General features: G+C 39.6%; 1 protein-coding gene across 3 annotated transcripts in view; it reads left to right on the top strand.

Moving 5' to 3' along the window:
- ARHGAP18 (Rho GTPase activating protein 18) overlaps positions 1–24,493 on the top strand; it is a 92,199-nt gene that overhangs the window by 28,773 nt on the left and 38,933 nt on the right. For 2 of the 3 annotated variants that reach the window (XM_086745154.1, XM_086745152.1), the window contains exon 2: positions 23,574–23,773. In XM_086745154.1, the coding sequence (XP_086601280.1) occupies positions 23,574–23,773 (200 nt within the window). Of the gene's footprint in view, positions 1–6,652; positions 6,797–23,573; positions 23,774–24,493 lie in introns of all 3 variants that reach the window. The other variant, XM_086745153.1, reaches the window with a different exon arrangement.

Genomic DNA, 24,493 nt, shown 5'->3' with positions numbered 1-24,493 from the left:
GAAACCATTTGTTGTTATGTGGACTGTGGAAAGTAAGAGTCAATCAGATAGCTTTCAGTCCAGGACCCCGTTTCAGTGCCTGTTTGTAGGCATGTCGCCCTCATGCACGTGAAATGTGCAATCCACACCCTTAAGCAAAGGCTTCCAGTGCCATTTAGGTTCCTTGCTGGGGAATTTTACCGCATTTGCTGTAGCAGAAAGGACTGCAGGTCCTGTGTCATATTTGCCAGCCACATGTAGGCGTTTCAGATAACAACAGTCTTCTCATATGTTTGTGTGGGTTTACCCTCAGGCAATCAAATGCCATCCAGAGAGTCCTCTAAAGGATTATTTCTGCCCTGTAGAGTGAGTTGAATGTGTGTGTGTATGCACACGCATATAATGTATGTGTGTAAATACATGTATGTAAAAATATTTTGTAAATGTGATTATAAGGTCAAGAGCAAGTCTGGAGTATTCAGTGGATGGGGAATAGGGCATAGGAAAACTACAAGTGAATGCATGCAGAAGTGACTGCATGCATACCAGTGCATGAGGCAAATAAACTGGTACAGAGCATTTTCAAGAGCCAAGCCTAAAATGCAAACTGAGTAACAGATAAATGATTTTAAATGTGGTGGCCACTGGAGGTTGACTTTGCTTTTCTCTCCATGTCTTTGTCCTATCTGGGAGGCTGCTGTTCTGTGTTGTCTCCCGTGCTGCACCAGATTGTGCTGTGAGTCACAGCCTCCCTGTCCCTGTTTCCAGTGAGTCACTGTGCTTGCTCGCCAGCAGCCAGCACGTGCACTTTTGCTGCCACTTCATGTGTCTTTCTCTGACTTACATTGGAAGACCCATTTAAGTTTTGAAGCTTTGCCAGCCAGTGCCAGTTTAACATCATATGTTCCTGAAGGACCTGTGAATCCTCGTATTGCTAATGACTTGTTAAGAAGGACTCCAGCATTTCATAGAGCCTAGGATACAGCTCTTCTTCCACAGTGGCCATGCAGTGATGTGCACCCTCCCTTATTTGCCCTATTTAAATCTTGCATTTGGTTTGCTGGTGCTCACTTGCAAAATGAGAACGACGAGTTGAGTTTCCATGAGATGAAACTAAAGCCTGGTCCACTTCTGGAAAGAGTGCTCTAACTCTTAGCTGCTGTAGGAGAGAAAATTGCCATTTCCTCAGGTCTCCTCTTGCTGGTGACCTGTTAGCCAGGGCCTGCAGACCCCAAGGATCACTGTCCCCCTTTATTGCTGGATCTGCATGACTTTGGGAGATGCCAGCTGGATCTGTGTGGCAGTGAAACCAAGGGTACCCAGTTGGGTTTTGTTGTAGAGAAGTGTCCTTTTTTTTTGTGGATTACTGTGTAAATCTGCATAAACCAAAATGTTTATTTTTATATGTCTTTGTAAACATGGGCTTTATGAACTTAGTAGTGGTAGCATCTATGTTCACTGTGGGGATGGGTGACAAGTGAGGGCCATAAAATACTTGGTGTTTTCTGCAGACAGCTGTCATCTAAATCAGTCACTCACAGCTTGATCTCCCAGGTCATCAAAGTCCTTTAAGCTTGGAAAAATGACAAAGACTTCTGCTATGAATTGCTCACAATATATGATTTTTTCAAACATTGACCATAATAGACATTACAAATTGCACATACAAGAGGAGTTTATTCTTTCCTTAGCAGAATAATCTGCCTCACTCATTGTTCAAATATTTGCTCAGTTTAATCTGAAGATTTAATAGTTTGCATTTTAAGCCAAGAGGAAATCTAGTAGTAAGCATGAATTCATGCCTTTTTTTCAAGGACAGTTTCAATCTCCGTTCCTTCAGAAAGAAAACCTCTCATTCCTTTCCCTCTCTTTTCCCGTCAGTGACTCACTCTTAGAATTGAAATCTAGTGAAATCCAGTATGAAGGACTAAAGCATGGTGAGGGGTAGATGTAATGCTCAGTGTAGAAGCAGCAAACTCACAAGCTGATTACTCACAGCTGACTTAAGTTGGTGCAGCCTTTTGCAATTTCATTTGCAATCTGCTAGTACAGAACAGATTTCAGCTTCCCCATATCATTACAGCAATAGTTGTTCCTAACACCTGTCACCTGTCTTTTGTGATGCCCGTATGGATTGCTCACTACCTTCCATGTACTCGGAGATCTGTCACACTACAGCTGACTTTACAAAATCATAGCAGTCTTTTTTATCAGTTAAGTTTACAGGCTCTGCAGGAGCAGAGTCTTTTTCTAAATGCATTAGAAAAATCTTTCCTGCCTTGGATCTACCTGCTAATTCAGTCAGTGTTTGTTGTCCGATGCCTACCAACATCTTCAAATAGAGCTGACAGGCAACAATGCATTAGTTGCTTTATTTAGGATTGCTTTTGTGTCTTTTGTACTTCATGCATGTATAAATATGTAGAAGTATACTGCAGACCCTTAATATGTTGCTTAGTTACTGATGTAATTAATCCCAGTACCTTGATCTACTGACAGCAAGATGTGGTATCGCAACATTTCGTGCTGCATGGGATTCTCCCTTCCCCCACTTTGCCCCTTCTTTCTTCTTTGAATTTATCTTGCTCCTGCCTTTGGTTCTTGCCATGTGTTTCCAATCAATTAAAAAGCCGTCCTGTTGCCTGTTACCTATTGTCAAGTTGCTGCTCAATTTTATCTTGGTGGACGGAGCAAATAATTCTTTTCGAGTCCCTTGTTTCTTCAGTCTGAAATTTTTTTTTGTGACACTTTTATTCAGCATTTCCCCCCTAGCCGAATTACATGCAGTATTTCAGTGTCAGTCTCATGAGTGTCACCTACACAGGTAAAATCACTTCCTTGCCGCTAATTACCACCTCAGCCAACTGTGCATACTGCAGTCATGCCATCTTGTTTTTCTGAGCATCCTGGGGGAACTCACTGTGAGTTGCAAGCCCTTTCTGAGCCCTAGATGTGCTCGAGATCTTCTTTTTCAGTGTCATCCTCATTGTGTAGACATGGTCACTGTTTCTTGCACTTAGAGAAACATTTAGCATCTGCCAGCGTGATAAAACATTGTTTCAACAAGCCTAGTTCACTGTGTGACCTAGATTATTCAGTGTTGTGGATGTAGATTTGATTTAATGCCCTTCGCTATCAGTGAAAGCAGTCTATTCATTTATAGTCTGGGTCAGACCCTTAAATAGATATAAAATGAGAATAATTGTGCTGCATCAGTGAAGCTACATAACAGAAAAGAGGAAAATTGGGGCCCTCGATCTATAGGCTTTCTTTTTTGTTTTAAGGACATACAGAGAATGAGATGTCATGCTTGTCTAGCTGTATGGAATGTGAAGCATAAAGGCCTTTCGAACACTTTAATTAAGGACCTCCCCTTTTTTTTTCTTGAATGTGTACAAATGTAGATGATATAGCGCTTAATAGAGTGTGTTACTAGATGTGCTGTTATAAGCATGTAGCCTTTATGAAAAATTAGAAGGTAACTGCACTTCTGATGAGCAAAGTGCCAGAGGACCCATGTAAATCTGAACTCCAACATTTGCTCTAAGTGTGGTATCAAATGAATATTTTTTTATTGCTTCTTTAAGTTCTTTTCTTGGAAGAGAAGAATTGTTGAACTTGTTTTCAAATAAGACTAGTGGAATTTTCAGTATGCTGATACTGGCACTTAATTAAAAAGTTTTATAATCTGTTGTTATTGCCCATATTTTTACTTGTTTCGTAACTGGTACTAGAGAGGCTAGAGCTGAAACCTGTAAGGTTTCAAAAGGGTACTCATATGTGTTTTGGTAGTGTCCGCAATGCCAGCACCTTGTCTGTAGTTAGTGCTTTTTACTAGAGTTACTGAGTACTCACCTTCATTTTTTTTTCTTCAATGAATCAGAATACTGCAGCTGAATGGAGGCCGTAAATGCGGTAAGTGATACAGCGAGGTTCCTGCTGTAGCATTGCAGATTCCTGTTATGCATGGGTCACGGATTGCCATGCCAGACTCCTCGATAAATCAACTCAGTCAGGGGAAGAAAAACTCCACACTCATAAGTTTTGAGTATTTCTAACATGACAGTGTACTGTCACTCACTGTGTGAGGGCTACTGGTTTTGCAATGAGCTTGCCTCTGCTTTGGAGTCCTGATCTCAAAATAATCGTGTTCACACAGGGAATTTGAATATTTATAGCCGAATAAATAGGGAAAAAAAAGTAAGGTTTTTGCTTTTTAAAGTATTTGGATGTGTACAAAATAAATAACTTGAATTATTTCATACGTACAATTGTAGCTGTCATTTTCTGAGGTATATTTTTGGTGATAACCCAAGCAGCATATGGAATGAGCACCTAAGGAATTTACCCCTCTGCACTCCCGAAACAGCTGAAGCCTTTAACTTACTGTCGGCCCATTGTTTTGTGCCAACTCTGTTGTATTACAGCGGAATAAAAGCATACACAGAAACTGTTACTTACCTGCTCATTCCTTCCTGTGAGGATAAGCTGCTCAATATTCCCCCTTGTTCTGTGACTCTGTTCCCTACCCTTCCTGCTACAGCATCCGAGTCCTGTTAGCCTAGAAATGCTTTAATGAGAATTTCAGACAGAAATTATTTTTTCTGTCATCTTTCTACAGCGTCCTTCTTTCCTAGGGAGGTTCCTTAGGCCAAAAGGTGACAGTAAAAATGTGTTAGAATGTTTACTTTGCAGGGCCCCCAGTGTTGTTGGAGGATTTAAAATGGTTTGGGGTGAAGTGTTTGAGGAGCAGCAAATGCAAATGTTTTTAGCATGCTTAGAAATATGGCTGAAGGTACACCACACATGAGAAAGCAACAAGGTAAGAATAATGTTGTCTTCAGCCAATAAATTAATACCTGACCGTGCATACTCAGTACAGAACTGCAGCAGAACAGCTGGTGTGTTTTGCTTGATTTAGAATCAGTACAAATCGTCAATTTGCCACTCCTCAGACTGCTTCTTCTTCCTGTTCATCAGTTCCTAAACCATCCAGACAGCTTACTCAGATATTTTGACTTCACTTCCCTATTTGAAAACCAGCAAAATGCTTAAGAGGATGTATGAGAATTTTTTGGTCAATGTTTAGTGATATGAGATTAGTAAAGTATATTGTTAATTTTTTATTATTTTTAATCAGTTCATTGTTTTTAGCTGATTTCTGTGTAATTATCAGAACAATAGTTGGCGAGACTCAAGGCCACTGATGAAATATTGTCTCTGTCAAATTCTCTGCCTTTAATAAAATACAACAGCAAGGTCTGGGAGTATACTGTATGTGTGTATAGTATATAGGAAGCAACAAGGAGCTTTGCCTCTGGTTTAAGAGAGTGCAAGGTTAGATTTTAACTGTACTAATAAAGCAAAAAGTTCTTGTAAGCTCATAGTAGCTCAAGGAGTCATAATCATGATTATAGCTGTGGTTAGGAGTCTGTGATCCCAGATACAAAACAAGAGGCTCGGAGCAGTAACCAGGAGCCTCAGCTACTGAAGAGCAAGGAAACTCTGGTAAGTGCTGTCACACACAGAGCCGTGACTCACTGGCCACTCACGGCAGGAGACCAGAGCTATGGTTACCACAAGCCAGTGGAAGATGCTTTCTCTCTTGGAAGTTGCTCGGAGGACAATAGATCTAACAGCTCTGCAGTGTAGCTTCTGGAGCCTCACCACATGATTCCCTTTGCCACAACCAGATCAGGGAACACTGTTAATGTTGTTGTCACTATGGGAATAGTCATCCCCATTATTACAACTCGTTTAGAGGATAGGCTTTCATGTCCTACTAAACTTGTTCTGATAGCTTGGCTCTGTCATCTTCTCCTGAGAAGTCTGTATTTTAGGTAGACTTGAGGAATATCTTCTTGTTCTGTTTAAAGTATTGTCTCAGGAGAAAGATCCCACGCTATTTCCTGAAACTTTATCTTTTCATCTCAAAGTGCCTCCTAAAGCTTTTCTTGAACCAGCAGAAGTTTTGATGCGCTGGGACAGTGGGTGCAGGTCACGGCCATATTAGGCTGAGATAGGTGAAGGCTGAAAAGAGTGTGGACATCACTGAAACTGGAGTTTCCTTCCACCTCTCACCTATGCCTTCCTAATGTTTTTCTTGCCCTGGCATTTCTAAGCTGACTGAAATAGGTGGAGCTAAATTAAAAAAAAAAAAGAAAAATCCAACAGAAAGCAGTATCTTTTTGCAAGTGATGTTTTCAGATAGATTGGTTTCTTAACCTAGCTCAGTAAGTGACTGCATCAATGAAGGAAGGACATCATCAAGGAAGTGGTGGAAACCCACAGGAAAGAGGGATTTGACAGAACCCTCTGGCAGCAACCTACATCTGTGCCAGCTTAATGTGATCATTATGGGGCTGTGATTTGACAAGATAACTCATTTTTATGAGTCCTAGTACTGGCTCTGGCTACATCCTATGAGGCTCATCTGATATAATTTAACTCCATTGGCTCAGATTTGCTAAAAAGATATTTGATGCCATAACTTTGTACTGACAGGTTCCTAGTCAGTTCAGGTGCAGTTTGTCCTTTAGCAGCCACTAAAGCTAGCGTTAGATTCATCTCTGGCTCATTTAGTCCTGACTCACACTGTTCAGTGATTCAGTCCTGCAAGTGGCCTCTACCTGCAAAAGGCAGGCTGTGATGTGAGGAGAGCCTTGTGTTCCAGGTGCATTGCGCGGCAGGGGACAGCTGTGCTCCTCTGACGGAGCTGCTGATAACCTGCCGTCCCCTCGTCTGCACGTGACATCATGCAGCCTGCCTCACCAAAAGAAACAAAAGCCCAGCTTGGATTCCCACACACCATCATGAGGTAAATTAAAGTGCGACTTCTAAATTATGGTTGGCTGTCAGCTGATAAGCTCTTGAAAGGCTGCTGATTTGTGCCTTGTTTAAACACGCCTTTCTTTGCTCTGAACTTTGCACCAGAGAGGTCGCTTTGGTTTCGTAGTGCCCAAGGTAGTACATCAAAAGAATATCAGGAGTGGTAAGTGTAATCAGAATAGCTCACATGATTTCCTCTAGGAAATATAACTTAACTTTTCATCACAGTAACATTTTCTGTTTTAAGGGTAAAAGAGTCTAAGAGATTAAATATGTAAGACATTATACAAATATAAGTCATTGAAAATATTATGTACTAATTAAAATGTCCAAGTGACCCAAATTCTGCCTGCCTTCCCATTTCAGAGAAGGATATTTACACTGTAGTCCTTGTTTTTCTTTGAGGTGAAAGCTAAGAAAAAGATTGTATTTGTTTGAACTTCTTACTGTGGATGGTGCATACAAGAACAAACTAAAAATTATCTTTTTTTTCTCCTAGTAAGTAGGACCTGCTCGTGAAAGTTTATGGGAAACTTTATGAGCTTCATGCTGTGAAAGCTGGTATTTGGCACTTTGTACTTAAAATTAGAGAACAGCTTATGAAGACTTATGGTATTAAAATCTGTGTGATGTGTCAGTGTTTTGGTTTTTGGGCCTTGCTTGAGCTTTTGAAGTGATTGTTAAAGAAAGTTTAGTCATCCTGTATTAGGGGATGTGAGCAAGACATTTGCTTGTATGTTTTCACTCACTGTCCATTTGCTGAATTATTTGATATAGATTTCACTAAACGTAGACCTCAGTACAGGTTGTTACAGTTTCTCTTAAGAAGTTTCACTTTAAATCTATCTTTATCTTACAGTTCTTATTAAATAGAAGAATCAAGATCACACCTGCACCTGCTGTGTGTGTTTCTTGGTGGTGATCTTCTTTGGTGTCCCACAATATTGTGTCATCTTTGCAAAAACAAACAAACAAACAAAAAACCAACTTGTTCTTAAGAATATTTGGGAATTTGGTAATCTAGAAATGAAAAGTAACTGGACAATTTCTCATTCTGCACACCTTTGTTCCAATAATTATAAAGGCTCTTCACCTGTCACTTTAATCTAAAACTTGTTATTCCATTGTATCACCACACTGTTGGCATGAGAAACTAATCACTCTTTCTATTTAAAGTTGAAATTATCTTACTTTTGTAGGACTCTGGAATTGCTAAACATATTTTGTATTTACTCTTAATTTTATTTTTTAGATGTATTCCTCATTTTTTAATTGAAAGATATATTTATGCCAGTACCTTCTTTATGTCATTACTGAATGATTTTCTGTCTGATTTTAAGAACTTCTACTCACTTCCCTGTAGTTTAAGTTAGGGTAAGATTTTTTGAAGACTGGTGAGATTTATCTAAGTCAAAATATTAGTATGAAATTATATTTTTAGTTTTGAAGTGGAACAATAAAACTGTTCAGGGAGATATACCCTAGAAGCATAAGATGCTTTTGCAGGTAGGAGCAACACTTTTGCAACTTATAGTAACCAATGAGGGAACTGTAGCATTTCAAAGCTTTGATTTTCATAATTAACTGTTATACTTTGGTTCTGTGGCTTGTTCTGAGCTAGTCAGAGATGATCCTTTGTCCCATTTCAAGCTGCTGCTGTCGGGAGAAGCCATTGCTAGTACTTTAAGCAAGGAAATTTCTTAAAATAACTCCGAAAGGGCCATGTCATCTTCCAGACTAAGAGCAGGTCATTGGTTTATTGATATGTAAGATGCCTTGTGGCTGGCATCATTAGCTCTGGAGATACAGAGTATGTGTTTCCCAGACCTTCATCCTGATCCCAGAGTACATTGTATCCCTCACTGATAGCTGTCCACCAGAGTGGTCTGTCAGACAGTAGCTTGGCAATTTTACCTCTGGAAATCCAGCATCTCCTTACTGGTCTTCCAGCTCTGTGAGTCCATGTGCCATCTAATCTGCTTCCAGCTGGTTGCCATCTGAGAAGGGTGGGAGAATACTGCTGCAGTGAGGAGTCATGGGATAGTCAACTGTGCTGGGCAACTAAAAGGGGATCTGTATCCACTTAGTTTCCTAAGGAGGAGGCTTGTGACCCTTACAACCAGAAGAAGGTATTGCTTTGTATTTTTCTACTGCTGAGAATCCCTCATGCCACAGGTTTTGCTTTCTCAGAAGCACTTGCTTTGCACGGTTGTCACCTAGTTGGAGATGTTAGGCAAGTAGGACTTTGCCTGCTCACTATCTGTCTGAATGAGCTCTCCATAATACTAAGGAAATTGTTAAGGAGATACAGCCAAGACGTCTTGCATGTTCCTTCTGCTGGATACACCAAGGTCTTTCTGCCTGTGTTTCTTTGCCTTGATACCTTGGAAGAAAGACAAGGTAACTGGCATATGCAGCTGTGGCAGGCTCATGTGTGGATAACTATGGACAGATATAACTCTGTACATTCTGGTTCCCTTAAATGTTGTCTTGCAGGTATTAGGTGTTTTTCTATGGACCTCTAGGATTAAATGGCATTAAGTAAAAACTGAATGACAAGGGCCACTCCAAGTCGTTTGTACAGTTCTAGGAATCCAAGTCTTCTGCAGTGTCAAGTTGAATGAGCAGTACAAGGGAAAAAGCAGTGGCATTTGATTTGTGACCTCCAGTAGAAGAAAGCCTAGCTGTTAGCTGGAGGTGAGATGATGCTGATGCCCCTTCTCATGGATGTAGACCCATCGCTATTTCTGAACAGTTATTCCATTGCTATTTCTTAATAAAGAGTTATTCTCTGCTGTGGCCGCAGAGGGTGATGATTTGCACTGGGCTGGTGGCCTGCTTGACTTGTGCAGCTGTTTGGCTCTGTTGAATGTTATCATAGCCAGTCCTGGTAGCTGGAGTTTTCCCGTGTTTTCTTCTAGTAAGCACTGAAACCCTTTGCTTTCCCCTGAATAGCACTGGGTGTATGACAGACTGGCTGCCTTCCTGGTTGTGCTGTCTTTGAAGGGGTCTGTCTGTAAGGATGGGATGCCCAAGGTCTGGCACATGGTTGTTTTAGGGTGTGGGTTAAGGCTACTCTGAGCAGAGTGCTCAAAGGATAGTGTCTGCCTCTTGTGAGTTACTGTAAAGGGTGGGGTGGCCTTGAGGTGTTGTCCATGGGGGCATCACCCTGCAGCACTCTGAGGGTGTACTGCTGTGAAGACTATGTGAAGCAAGCCGAAGGAGCTGGAGCCAAAGAGCATTACTTGGGGCACTCTTGTGGAAGCGGCAGCTTTAGTGTATTATCTCTTTTAAAACAATGGCATATATACTTGGTAATAAAAAATAATTTTTATTCTGAGATGTAAAAATCATTCTAACTGATTTACTTCCAAAGTGAGGTGTCATGAAAAAGGGAAAATGAGTTCTGCTGCCTAGAGGGCACAGTCAATGAAAATATCCCTAAATTCCTCATTGCATCTTCCTGACTTTCAAAGAGGAAGGAGATCTGAGCACCTCCCGTGAAAACACCTAACAAAGGTGGCAGAAGCTGTAAAGTATACACACTGATTTTGTTTTTAGAGAATTGATAAAATAGTATAATTTAGGTATACAGGCATTTGTCTTTCTTTGAAAGTCTCCTTTTCATCCTTATGTTAAAATATGTTGTAAATTTTCTGTAAATTTACTGTAAATTTCCACGTCCCTCACCATTGCTCCGTTGGCTTACATTGCAGGTTTTAAACCCTTTTGATGCTGACAAAAGTGTATATTTCCATTTCTGTGTCAACCTGTTAGCACTTCTGTGCTCTTTGTGAATTTAAGGCTTTGTGCAGGTGCCTTATTTTGGCGAGGGAATTATTCTTTATCCTCTGAGACAGAATTGGCTACTTATACAATCGAATATTTATTGTATCCAAAGAAACTTTTAAGATTGCAAATGTGCATTTTCAGTGCAGAAAATATTAAGAAGGTGTTTACTTTAATACCTTTAGTAGGAAGGGGCGAAACTGTGTCCCCCTGCCTGAGCAAAAAGGATGTATTTGTCACCTGGCTCAGACCCAGAGATGTTCAGTCCCTTCGTTGCCTCTGCAGCACTGTTGGTATGTACTAGTTCCCTAATTTTTAGGGTGCGTTAGGGAGCATTTCAGAGCTGGAGAGCCAGTGGGGTCTTGCCCAGTGTGGTGAAGTGACATGAGGGCTGGGGATGGGACAGAGTCGTTGTGCAGTGCACCTTTGGAGCTGGGAGTGAAGGACTTGCAGGGTGCCCTGCAGTTTCTGCTCTGGTTTGCCTCACACCTTGTTCCCTTCACTGTCTAGAAAGGTCCCTGCACTGTGCACTCAGGTCAGGTCCCTTCAAGCTATCTTTCCTTCCTCCCTCCCCATCCCCCAAATTGCAGGCTTAGGTCACTGCCATAATATGATGTTTTCAAGTTAATTAAAATGGAGTTTTAATATGTGGCTTAATGTTGCATGCAGCAATTTATTTTTTTTTTCTGTGTACATTTGACACTGTATAAAAGCATATGATATTCATTTGTAGAAGATGCATCTCGTAATGGGAAGTACAGATGCCTAGCATGGGGAGGTTGGTCCTGTAACTAAAAATCACCGATCGTAATGCTCAAGAGTACATAACATTGCTCTTGTTCTTCTCTACATACTGTGTGTACATATGGCAAAAGAAAACATAAATTTGTATTTATGGAAGTATTTGCATATGGCTTGTGGCTTATTTCAGGTTTAGTGTGTATACGTGAAGCATTGTATTTAATTTTCCTTGATTATTGTTGAGGTGTGTAATAATAGCTACCTAGTATTAAGAGAAAGTGCTATTTTTACCCTGTTTGTTCAAAGGAATATATGTAAAGTTGAAATCAGAGATTTAACCTCTAGATGCACGGGGAAAGTTAAAATACTACAATCTCATTTTTACTTGCATTTTTTTTGCTTGCAGTTAACCCTCTACTGAAGTGTTTTGTTTGGGAAAGTGTTATGACTAATATTAGTGATGCAATCATTTTTAAAAGGCAGATTGATGTTGCTTTATATAACTGATTGACATCTTCCAAAATAGACTGATATCTTTTTAGAACGATAATCACATAAAACGTTATCAGCTGAAAAAACATAGGTGGCACCTATATGTTGATTTAGAAACCGGTATCTCTCATGTTTGTAAAATATTGGTAAAGAAAGGGGTGCTGGTTAGCAAGGAAAACAAATTATTTTCCTGAATAATTTATATTAAGAATTATCATCTAACTACTTTATAAATCTAAAAAATGACAAGTTTTTTTTTTTTTGCTTATTACCAGTATTTAAATCCCATAATTCTTGCAGTGCCTGTCTGCATCCTCTTTTTGATGAGTGTAATTTAAACTAAAGTTGGTAAGAGTGCTTCTGGTCTTCCCTTTCCATAATTCTGGAAACGATTTTTTTTCTCATTTTACTAGCAGCACATTTTTTTTTTTTCAGCTGCAGAACAAGCAGTGACTGTCAGCCTTCCCTTTCTGATCAGTCTTGAACATTTCCTCTTGCTGCCTTAAAATATGACCACAGTCTTCCATGACCATGTTAAGCTTTGATGAACTCACTGCCCATGTACCCGCATGGAAAGGAGACTGCTTACACCGAAAAAGAATCTGATCTAAGAGTAAAGAACAAAAAAATGTGATTCTGTTAGTGGAAATGAGAAACAAGGTTTAGATGTGTAAAATTGTGATCAACTAATGATTAAATACATATGGGATGTTTTTTAGGGTTTGTTTTTAGTTTTAAACAGTTGTTCCTGATAAACGATCAGTATTTAATTTGCATGTTTTCTTTACTTTTTCTTCATTTCCAGTGTTTGTTTCTTTTCTGGTTTTCTCCCTATTGTTTGGTTTGTATTATGTTCCCAAAAAAAAAAACCCCACCTTTAAATCCTTGCTGCTGGAAGCTTTATTTTTTTTGTATTCAAGTGCTGATGCTCAGACCTTGTGGGCAGGTAGCACTGCAGTGAATGCTATGGTAGGCATTTAGTGATGGGTGGCATCCTATCAAGGGAGACCTGGGCTGGGAGAACAGATTCATTACTGTGGGTAATCTGGCTTCCCTTCCCCATCACTCCTCTAGAACCTGACACGTCAGAAAATACATTGTTCCTTCTTTAGTGTCACCTCCGTCTTGGGTTATAGGGTATTTCTGCTGCGTATGGAAGATTTTTTTTTAAGCTGTAGTGGTGAAACGATGAAGCAGCTGAAGCTCTTAAATTACCGACCAGGCATTTATGTCAGGGCTACCACTAGTTTCCAGACTTGCACATGAATGTATCTGTGTATTCAAATTGGTAGCTGTAAACCTGTTTGTTTAATTTGTAAGTGAAGGGATATATTTATGCATAAAAGAACCAGTAAAACTTTGCAAGGAGCTTGGTTGAAAAATACACATTTATGTCTTTTCTGCTGATGTTTGGAAAATGGCAGTGGTAGCAAAGAGGGAGAGGGAAGGAGAGAATCTTGTGGTCCTGAGTTGCTTCCTCATTGCTTGGTTGTCTGTTGGCATTTAAAAACTACCAGAAATATGAGAGAGGAAGGAATGTATTAATATAATTTTGTTTTATTTAGTGGCATTCCTGCTGGTTCATAGGGCACCAAGCCTTTGGAGGTGCTTGTTAGCGTAGGTAAGAGAGAACTGCAGACAGTTCAGTTGTTACAGCCCAGGAATAGATGTTTCCCAGGAATATTTGCTTGGAAGAAGGACTGTGGTAGGAGAGGAAACTTTGCAAAGGCTCATGGCTTTAGCAGTTGCTCTTGAAGATGAAAACTAAGAATTGTGACTGGATACCCCTTTTCAGTCTATTTTCTTCTCCTGAGGCGGCAATGGACTTTGCTGCTGCCCACTTTGTGCAGTGGGTCTGTGGGGAGGGCATGTGAAGGAAACAGCTGGATAAGGGCAGACCTGCATTGCCCTCTACCTCAGCCACGGCACACTCTGCCTGGCTTCTGCTTGAGGAGTTCCTCAGGGCAGGTGTGCCTCGTGCAGAGACATATGCAGCATTGTTGCCTTAGCTCCTCTGAGAGCAGGTGAAATCCTAGTGGCCACTTTTGAAGCTGTTTGCAAACACCTCCTTCCTCATTCTGAGCCTGGACTAAACCCAGATTGTCCATCCTAGCTTAAGGCCAGGTTGGATGAGGCTCTGAGCAACCTGATCTAGTAGAGGATGTCCCTGCTCCTTGCAGGGGAGGTTGGAGTAGATGACCTTTAAAGGTCCCTTTGAACCCAAAATATTATATGATTCTATGATCCCTTGTGGTGTCCTTGAGGCCTCCCTTTCTCCTATCCCCTTGCCTTTAAGGATGCTTCTTAAAAGCATCTTCTCTGTCATTTTGCTTCGGTTTCTGAACAGACCTGTATCCCTCAGTGTACCTGGGTGCTGGCCTGCCTTGTGCGTGCTGCTCTCCTCAGCCCTTGCTGCAGATGGCTCTGCTTCCTCCTCTCCCACTCTTCTCTAGCTTCTGTGAGAGCACCTTTATCCACTTTCACTTCATGGGTCTTTGCTGGTGGTTTGTTTGGACAATGAAAACAGTTTCCTTACAAAAAGTCTTGAGGCTTCTGTATGGATTTCCTTGCCTGCAGCTTGTGAATGCTCATACAAATTCATTTACAATTTATTCTAAATGTAAGGATTAGACTGTAATAAATTGTCTATGAATGCGTGCCAATTTCCTTCAAGCATCAACAAAACTACAGAATTGTGCTGTAGGCCTTAATATTTGCAACTAAAAGGGTTATAGGTCTAACTAATAGGTCCTTTAACATGGTAAAAACTAATGCTTTTAGAGAATTAATTGCTTTTACAGGCGCAAAAGTGACTCCAGTGTCATTTCATGGCTGTAACTGTACTTTGCTAGATGGTCCTGGTATTTGCCAAGATAGCTTAAATCGAGCTTTGTTGCCATGCTTATTTTTTTCCACTGTGAAAAGAAAAATAAATTATTTAAATCTTTCCTCTCCGTGCCTCTCAGTAATGGAATTGCAAATACTGTATCTGTTTCACTTCCTAGTTTATTCTCTTTGATATGTGTGGAGCCTCAAGTAATCTCACACAGGCTTTACTCTCTTCTTTGGGAGAAGATTAGTTCCAGTGGTTCTCTTAGAAGATTACATAAAAAGTGTACTTTTAAAATGTGTATGATGTGTTCTAATATTTTCCCAATAAGCAGCATGAGAACATACTTTGCATACATTTTTGTAATTGATATGAATTGTAGAGAATGAAAAGAGTCGAAGCTACAGAGGAAAGCATCTGTGACCATATGGAGCCAGGTGATGCAGAAGGCATTTGGAAGGAATGAGAAAGGTGGATCAACTGACCAAGGGTCAAAGCCAAAAATGTGACAAAGGAGATTTGAGAGAGGCAATTTCTTTCCTTATTTTCCTAGCTGTGGGCAATATGTTTTCTTTAAAACTAGACCTTTAAACACCATTATAATTGTATGTAAGGAAAATATACTGGGTGTCTGTTGAGTTTGGAGACTTACTTCTGTTTTCATTCAGTGGGACTCAAGGTTCTGTAAGTGCGTTCAGCTCTTCCAAAAGTCTGCACAAGTTGCAAACCTGCTTCTTAATGTGGTGCCACTTGTGTGATTGTACCTATACAGGTCACCCAGGTTCCCTTGTTTACCCCTCTGATGGATTTTGCACTCCCAGGAATAGCTATTTCTCTTTATAAAATGTATTATTTTGAAGCAGAAATTTCTATGTATGGGCAAAAAATAGGAATTTGTTTTCAGAGCCTTTGAGCATCTTCATTCAAGCGATATGAGAATTAAAAGGGTCAGAATGGCAGGATCTGAGACAGTATAGTCTACTTCATTTCACCAATACAGAAGTAAAACCAAAACTGATTTCTCTGATACTACTTCTCCGTTTAGCTAATTGTGGTAATTTTATTGCAAGTCTGATAATACCTGATGATGTTCTATTTAAAGCTCCAAATCTGAGTCCATGGGACTCACCTTTTACTAAAAGAAATAAGGAGGCTTCTGTATTTTATGGTTGGAGAATAAAGCTAAAAACATGCACTGAGTTGAACAGCTCAGACACTGGAATGCCACAGTCCTCCAAAACTTTGGAGGTCCAGTCCCTTTGTGGGGTACAGGCTTCATGGCTGCAGTTATCAGTCCTGAATTCTTTCTCACTTTGTGCGGAGTGGAACAAGATCACGTTTATTCTGAAACAGCCTGGAATAGATATCAAATAACTCTTTTTGCAAATGTTCAAAAGTATACATGTTACAGTTCTAACACCTTTTTTTTTTTTGATAATAAGTCATTTCACATCATCAGTTATACACAGGTGCTAATAATGTATACCATCATTTTAAATAGGGTGTGTATGTGTATCAGTTTACCACAACTATAATTTATCTAATCAGAAGTAGAAAGTACGTAGGGTCTAAATGGCTATGTAGGAACATGAAGTCCTATTAAAGGAAATGTGATGAAATATTTTAATCTTCTTAGGAGTGCTGCATATAGTTCAGGCAGATTAAGTTTTGGCACCGTATCTGGAATCTCCCATTTCTGGTGCAGTGGATTAGAATATTAAGTATAATAGTCTGTGTCATTGCCACAATTTCCTTCCTATTTTCTTCAGTGACAGATTGGGGTTGGGAAAGGAGGAAGGTCATGTTCGCTAAGGTAAAAAATCTTATGTAAGTAAAAATGGGGATGTGTCTGAAAGCAGTAAAATGTGTATATATACTTTTTAGATTTACAGTCTGGCAGCCCTAACTTCGGCCTATTTTGCATTTATTATTCATGGAGAGGTTTAAAATGCCAGTTTGCGGGGTTTTCTGCATTTTTGTTGTTTTTGTTTTGGGTTGGGTTTTTTTTTTGTTAATCTCTAGAGTAGTTTTGAGCAGGTATTAACAGCAGCTGATGGTATTACAAAAAATCCTAAGAGTCTTGATTCTCTTTGCTCAGCCTTTTTTATGCTCATTTAGAAAGTTAGTGCTGTTTTATATCCTCTCTGCAATCGCTTTGTACTCTGTCTTTGGAAGGAGAACAGAGCTTTGCTTCAGTTCCTACTTCTCAGGCTTTTCTTTGGAGTTTAAGGGGGATTTGGGAAAGTTTCATTGCAATTGACATTCAAAATGTCCCATAAGGTCACAAAACAGCCAAAAGAAAACTCTCTTAAGTTGGGGGAGAATGAGTGGTAAGTGTCAATTCACCAAAAATACTGGAAATTATGTTGATTTGTTACTGTTATCTTTGCATGTCCTGTATGACTTTCTTGAAAAGACCAAGTTTCAGGAGAGTTTGCAGTGCGTCATGGAAGGAATAAAAGAGAAAAATAGAAGGGAAAGGATGTAGTTGTTGCAACGAGTGACAAGATTTAGGAGCTACAATGAAAAGTAGAAATACAAGCCCAGACTAAAGTTCCTCTAGTGCCTTCTGAAAGTTATCAAGCACTTTAAAAGGAGTGAGAAATATTTTTGCATTGTTCTGCACACCAAATGCCCAGACTTGGGTCTTGGTAGGTCTTGCTGGGGAGTTACCTGCTGTTCATGATATTGGCTTTTGTATGAGTGGAGGTTTTAGCTGTCAATGAAGTAGAAAGAATCTTTTTAGTATGTTAAGCCATATAAAATGATTAAGACATTTACATTTAGTTGTGGGGTTTTTTTTTCCTAACTTCAGTTAGGTAGTGTCACTACTTTGTGGCTTTATGCAAAATCCAATTACTTTAGAACAACCTGTTTTGATGGGCACATCAATTACAATTTGGCTTTTTTTAAAAAAGAAGACTTTGAAAGATCCTCAAAGCTGCACTGCAAAATACTGAATACTATGCAAAGGGGTAGTGTGACAGAATAAAATTTCATAAAGTTCAGGTTGAAATCCATTAGAATAAGTAATTTGGTAATAAATATTCCTGATTTAACACATACTTGGAATCAGGGCCTTGCATTATCTTTATGTCTGATCATTTGGGGTGCAGCTTTGCCTAGAAATCGTGAAAGATCAAGATGCCCAAAATGGTAGGCGCAATGGCTGTAGGAAGATTTAGTGATCACATCCCAGCCCAATGTCTCAGCCAAGAATAGAGAGCACAAGCCAGGCAACTGCTGTAGCTGTTAGATTAGAGCTTTCTTGGTTAATTCAGTTAAGAAGTCTTTGCACTGTGTGGTGCTACTTGGCTTCTTGAAAGCAGGGGAGGGATGAGGGCAGCTTTGGGTTTAGGAGCTTTATTTATTCCCACACTTCTGTAGCTCAGCCTTCAGGATGAGAAGCAGGACAGGAGACCCTATTGTTTCCCTCTCCTTATCTGTTTAGTTGTTTAGATTTGAAAGGACTTGGGAAGTCCTGTATTTATGTTTAAGAGCACAGCATCTCATGGATGTTATTGCTCAGTAAATAGTTTTTAAATGGGCCACCATACCCATAGGCTTTCTTTGTTGTTTAAATCTAGTTAGCCTTTGTACAAACTTAAAATTACTTATGCGAATTACTGCTCAGCTTTGTAACTCCTGTGTCAACAAGATAATTCTGTTTTGTGAGTGCTACTCTATTTATAGCCACAGTGTTGGAGTCTTATCACAAAGCCACAACAGCAGAGCTTCCTTTTATCTGGCTTACAGTTTGCTATGGGTCACATCTTGATCTTTTCGCTTTATGTTCGTACGGTATTTAGTAGCAGGACTTTGTCCTTTCCTGGAGTCAGTGAGCTCTCCTGCAATCATCCTGTTAGAGGAACTCCACTTCTCTTTCAGCAGTGTTAATCTGTTCTGTTTGGTTCAACAGTGTATTTATATTCCCTAGTTTTTATGACCATGAACATCCTTGCATTTAGCATTTCTGCTTTCCAGTATATTTACACATCTAATACATACATACCCATAAGTATAGTATATAAGGATACCATACAATTATGATGTTTGTTTAGCGATGTAGAAAGATCATATTCAAATCTAGCACTATAGAAATGACAAAGTTTATATATTTTTTTTTTATCACTCACTGTTTTAAAACACAACATAGTCCTTAATTCTTGAGTGAGAAAAATGGAAGTAAGGGCAAAATTAGTTTCCTGTGAACTGAGTTTATCTGAAATGCCAGCAAAAGTGCATCTTACTAACTGATTAATCTCTAGCTGCTGTAGTTTACACATGACAAGTATCAGTTATGAACTGCTAAAAAGGCACGGGAACAGACAGAGAGATTTAGATTTCACAGGAAAGAAAATAAGGAATAAAGACAACTGCACTAGTATAAAGTGACAATTGTTGAAATCAAAATCAACTGACAGAACCAAAGCGTACATTTTTATTATGGTGTAAAACAATGATTAATGTAAAGAGTCATATTTCCTTACAGGCTGAGAAAGGACACAGTTGGTAACAAAAGGAAATGCTGAAGAAAATATTTACTCACAGTTTTTCTACCTTAAGTACTTTGCCACAATGTGAAGCTCATCAGTGCTTAGTGAAGTAACCCAAATCTGGTTTCTTTCCTTGTAAGCATAACAAATGGTGTTCCTTGCAAGAATTGTTTTTAATGGCTCCCGTCTGGAAGCTCTGGAGTGCTTCATCTCACATCCTTTATGTTTCTAATAAATAAATGCACCTTCAGTGGGTGGGACAAGAAGATTAACTCTGGTAAGAGACTGCAATAACTATATTGAAGAATGGGTTTTGTACCCGGGGGCTCAGTTTTCTACTGAGATAAATAGGCAAAAATCTCATTGACTGCAAAGGGCCTGTGTCTGAGTATCAGAGGTCAGAACTGACTGTCTAATTTGGAAATCAGAGTATTGCACTGCTCACTGTAAAGCTATTTGAAGAGTAAACTATTTACTAATGATTGGAAATAGATGCTAATAAGATTTTAGTAGAGTTTGAGAGTGTTGTTAGTGAAGACCTTAATGGAAACATGAGTTTTCTAGGGGAAAAAAAAAAAAACTACCAGAGAATAAACTTACTATTTAGTAATCGGGAAAGCTAAATGAGGAGAGTTTGAAAATTACTTTAAGTGGCTGTGTTTGTTAGCAGTAGCTTACATTTTCTGGGGGAAGAAAAGAGATCTCCTTGAAGATACTTGTGAAAAGCAGCTACATTTTTCAAATTTTACACAGAAAAACTGAACATCTAAAAACTTTAAAATGTGCTGGAGAAGTAACTTATTTTCTGCAACCACCATAATAACTTTTTTTTTTTGGTAATGAACTGTGCTGATTTCCTACTGATAGTTTTTGGGCAGCAGTCTTCTACAAAATTTTAAAGCTTGCAACATGGGGTATTTGAAATACTTTTTAAAGATTTTTTTTTTTTATGAGTCTTTCTGTGAATGTGGAATTAATTATTTGTAAAAACATACCTCTCTTCCAGATTCCTCATAATATTACTACTAAGATTCATTGCTTTTCCCATTTTCCTTTCTTTTTTTTTCTTCTTCTTAACTTGTTCACACCTATGTGTTTTTATTGTGTGATATGCAACTGATGCTTACTAAGCATATGTTTGGAGAAGAATTGAATTTAGTGGAAGGTCACAGCAGGAATCCCATGTTCTTGTCAACATATATCTAAAAATAAAAATCTTAATTGGCAACCTACACCAACCCTATGGTATCGAGACTGTCCTCTTTATCCTCAGAGAGCCTTTCCTTTTTGTGCCTCTTGGTACACAGGGGTTCATAGGAGGGACAGAGATGGGGATGCCTGGAGCCACTACTGTGCAGATTATGCATCAAACACTGCTTCACCGGCATCTTTCTCTGGTGGGTTATGCAAAGCAAGAAATTTTGAACCAAGTGAAGTGAAAATAAGGTCTGACCTGTTCTATCAGCTAAAGTTTTAGTAGTTGTTCTCTTCTGGCCTGGGCCTCTTTCTGCCCTAGCCCATAGAAATGTGAGTTGTGGATGTGGACAAATGCAGATGGCTTTGAAAGGGTTTGCAATCCAAACAGAAACTGAGGATAGGGGATTGATCAAATCCGATGAGGGAAGACAAGGAACCCGTGAGTGGAGCAGGAGTGGTGTGGCAGCGCTGCGTGGCCTTGGCTCCTGAAGAGCCTGAGTGCTGCCAGCGCTGGGGCTGCCATCTGTGAGCGGGATTTCGAAGGAGAGATTCACAGCTGAGCGGTGAGGTTTATATGTGACTGTTTCTTGGAAAGTTCCCCTGGTCATTCGTGTCCTTCTCTGAGGGCTTTCCTGAGGAGAAGTGGCATTACTGCCTGCTCAAAGTTGGGAGCTGCTGTATTAGTTCACAGATGAGAGATGCAAAGGCCAGGCCGGGAAGAGCCTTACAAGAAAAGCAGCTTGTATTTGGTCGAGTAGAGCAGGAGTGCGACTTGTGATTGAAGGGTAGGGCACAGTCTCTGAGAGTTAATGGAGTTTTTTTAATGTACAGCAAATGCTCACAGGACCCTGAAAATGGCCTTGAGTGCTCTGTGCTGAGTACCAACTGTGCATTTCAGGGCACAGACTTAGTCTGTGGGGAGGATGACAGGCTGCCTTTTTCAGAAGGACAGGAGAAGCACTTCCCTGAAAGTGTGGCACAGAGCCACAGCCTGCTGAAGAATATCCCGCCTCAGCTTGCCAGAGCCCCCCAAAGTGCACGTTTATAAGATATTTAATCTGTTGGGATTATCGTTTGCATGGTGGGATGTGGTGGTTAATTTTCAGCTGAGGTGGGTCAGTGAGACCAGGTTGTTCCAAAGGTGAAAGGCCACACTAAAGAGTTGCCGAGCAGCTCCGCAGGATTAAACTGAGGTATGATAAGCTGAAATCTGACCTCACTCAGGCTGCAGTTCAAGTGTACAGAGTCTGTTTCTGAGAGAGACCCAGTCTGCTCTGAGCAGCTTCAGCCAAAGAAGGAGGGAAGCCTGGCCAAGCGCTGGGAAGCCCGACCTGCTTCTGCCACACAAAGCACCTATGTCAGCTGCTGGGGACGCTTCTGATTCAGCTCCATGAACGTCTTTCTGCAGTGATTAGTGTTGGATTCACAAGCAACACAGGTCAGCACAGGACACGCCTGTCAGGAAAAGTTTAAGAACTAAGGTAGCTACATGGAGAAATTGTATTTACAGGGTAACATGCACTACTATTTAAAGTATTAGCAAGATGTTGTTATTGCCATTGATGCAGAAGCTAAATACTCCTTTATCTATTTTTTTTTCTCCTGGGCTTTCAAGTAAGGGCAGGCTAAGGAATGATTTTGGGGTGCATATTAGCTTGGTAGTTCGTTGTCATTTATTAACTTGTACCTGGAGCAGAGAGGCAGGGCGGGTAGAAACTCATAGTCCTTCCGTAAGGCTCTTTACCTTTAAAGGCAAAGTCCATATAGTTAGGATTTCTTATCAGAGGATCAAGCACATATAGTGTGAAAGGATTTGTGACTTGGACACACAAGGGGCTTATCTTCAGAGAGAAAGGTATGTTTTTTTTACTTAGGGGCAGCTGACAAGCGTTAGTTGTCCCAAGATAAAATGTAAGGACGAGGTGTTTTTGTTTTAATTCTAGATAAACTTGCAAAGTCAGCCAAATGGGAAGGTAGGACTTAATTTACTGCGTTTACATCGTGATACATCCACAATGCTTGATCTTTGATATGTTTTTCTCTCGAAATAAATGATATTTACTCCTTAACCTCAAACCATGCCTCCTTTCTTAGAATATAAAGACAAATTCAGACATAAAAGACATCTGAAGCTGCTCCTGAAATGTTAAGAACTTACTATTTTTTGATACAAGGAAGAATTTTGATACACTGTCATAATACTAGAGTAACTTAGTTTTCAAAGGACCAGTGGAGATCACCTTATCCTTTCTGCCTGCCACTCAAAGTAGGACCAACTCTGAAGTTAGATCAGGTTGCTACTCATGTATCTACTCCCTCTTTCTGATACTCTGAACCAGTTTGTGGCTTTTGATTTGATATATTTGACAGTAAGGATGACCTAACTTCAATGACATCACTATAATCTTTGCACTTTTAAAGAGGGATTCTTTGCTAGGTCAGTGGTAATTTTTGCCAGTGACTTAATGAGGTCAAGATGAGATCTGGAGGTTTCAGCTTGTTGGTTTTTCTTCTAGTCGCCACTATACTTAAGATGAAAGATCCCTTTTGAAAGCCTTAGGAACACAGATTTGGCGGGGTGAACCAAAAACTAGTGACATCAAATTATAAAAATGCTAAGCTTTTAGTCAAAGAGGAGGCAAGATAGAAACAATTAATGACCTTTATTAAATATTTAGACTCACCAGTTTACTTCACAAACTGTAACTTCAGTAATTCTACTTTGTCCTTTCTCAGATGTAATTAAGGTCATAGATACCAGACTAAACATTAATAAAAAATAAAAGCAGAATATGAAAGAAAGAAAGAAAGAAAAAGTACTGTCAAGCTATAAGAATTTACTCAGGCAGAAAGGCACTTTTGAAAAGTTCTTTATCAACCATGATGCTAGGAAGATGTGTACCATGAATTTTGTGGAACTGACTGTTATGAGTTGAATTAGATGTTTGGTATAACTAGGTTACTAGAACTTGGATACATTATTTCCTCTTTAATACAGGCTCCTGTGCCATTCCAGACTGGGAGATACATGTAGCAGAAATGTTAAATTAAAAAAACATATTCCAGATATTAAAAGTAATTTTTAATATATTGATTTTCTTGTTGACAATAGTTTACTTTGATACTTTGACACAATTCATCACTAACTGCCTTCACAGATATTAATATATCTTGTATCTTAAAATGCTAACCAAGAATTGCTTTTGGGTTTATGTTTATAGCCGTCGGTCTGGCCAGTATACAATGAACCATGACCATTCAAAGAAGACCCCTGATGGAGCATCGTTTGACCGCTCAGGATCCCAGGACTCCTTGGATGAACTGGCTATGGATGACTACTGGAAAGAACTTGAAAACATCCATGAAACCAGAGGAAATAATCATGAGGAACGAGTAGCACTTGTAGTGAAAGAGCCAGATGGTAATGAAATCTGTTCTTGTGAATGATCATCAGTTTGCTGATTTAGGGATTTTTCTTTAAGTCTTATTTGAAGAGATGGCACCCACCGAACTCACTTAAATCAAAAAGGAGGTCACTCTGATGAACATCTGCTTTGAAAATCCTGTTGCCTCTGATGCATATCACCAGAAACAGGCAGTGCCCTGAAAGAGAATTATATCATAGATAAGTAGAAGGCTGGTTTTCCTTTAAACGGTATTTGCAGAGCATCAGAAAGGTGCTTGTACTTGTAAGTCACAACAATTGAAGCTTTATTTGCAGTTTTCTGTTAAACTAACTTACCCTTTCACTCTTTGTGTGTGTTGTTCGTTATTGTAGCTATTGTGGATAAAAACCTCACGCTTTAGAAGACAAGCCAATGATTAACCGGTTTAAGTTTAGTGAGTAACTTTATACGCTTGTAACTATTGTGACTGTTCACTTGTATTATTTTTGCTTCTTAGAACATCAATTATGGGCCAATCCTGAGGGCATGATCTTAGAAGAAATTGGGCATTTTCTTTGTTTTTCTTATCCTATCAGACAAAAGAGGAGTAACGTCCTTAATTCCACTCTTCTCTCAAAAATTGTTTTTTAATAGTGCAGTATCTACCCTTCTCCCATCCTCACGAGAGGCCCACAGTCTCATTAAATTAAAATGGTGAGCTTTGCATGTTGGTTTGGCCTCTACATGAGAGAGAA

The sequence above is a fragment of the Chlamydotis macqueenii genome, chromosome 3, assembly GCF_036417535.1.
Source record: "Chlamydotis macqueenii isolate bChlMac1 chromosome 3, bChlMac1.mat, whole genome shotgun sequence".
In the NCBI taxonomy this organism is placed as follows: Eukaryota; Metazoa; Chordata; class Aves; order Otidiformes; family Otididae; genus Chlamydotis; species Chlamydotis macqueenii.
The sequence above is the reverse complement of the archived record's forward strand: the minus strand, read 5'-3'. Positions and strand labels throughout refer to the sequence as shown.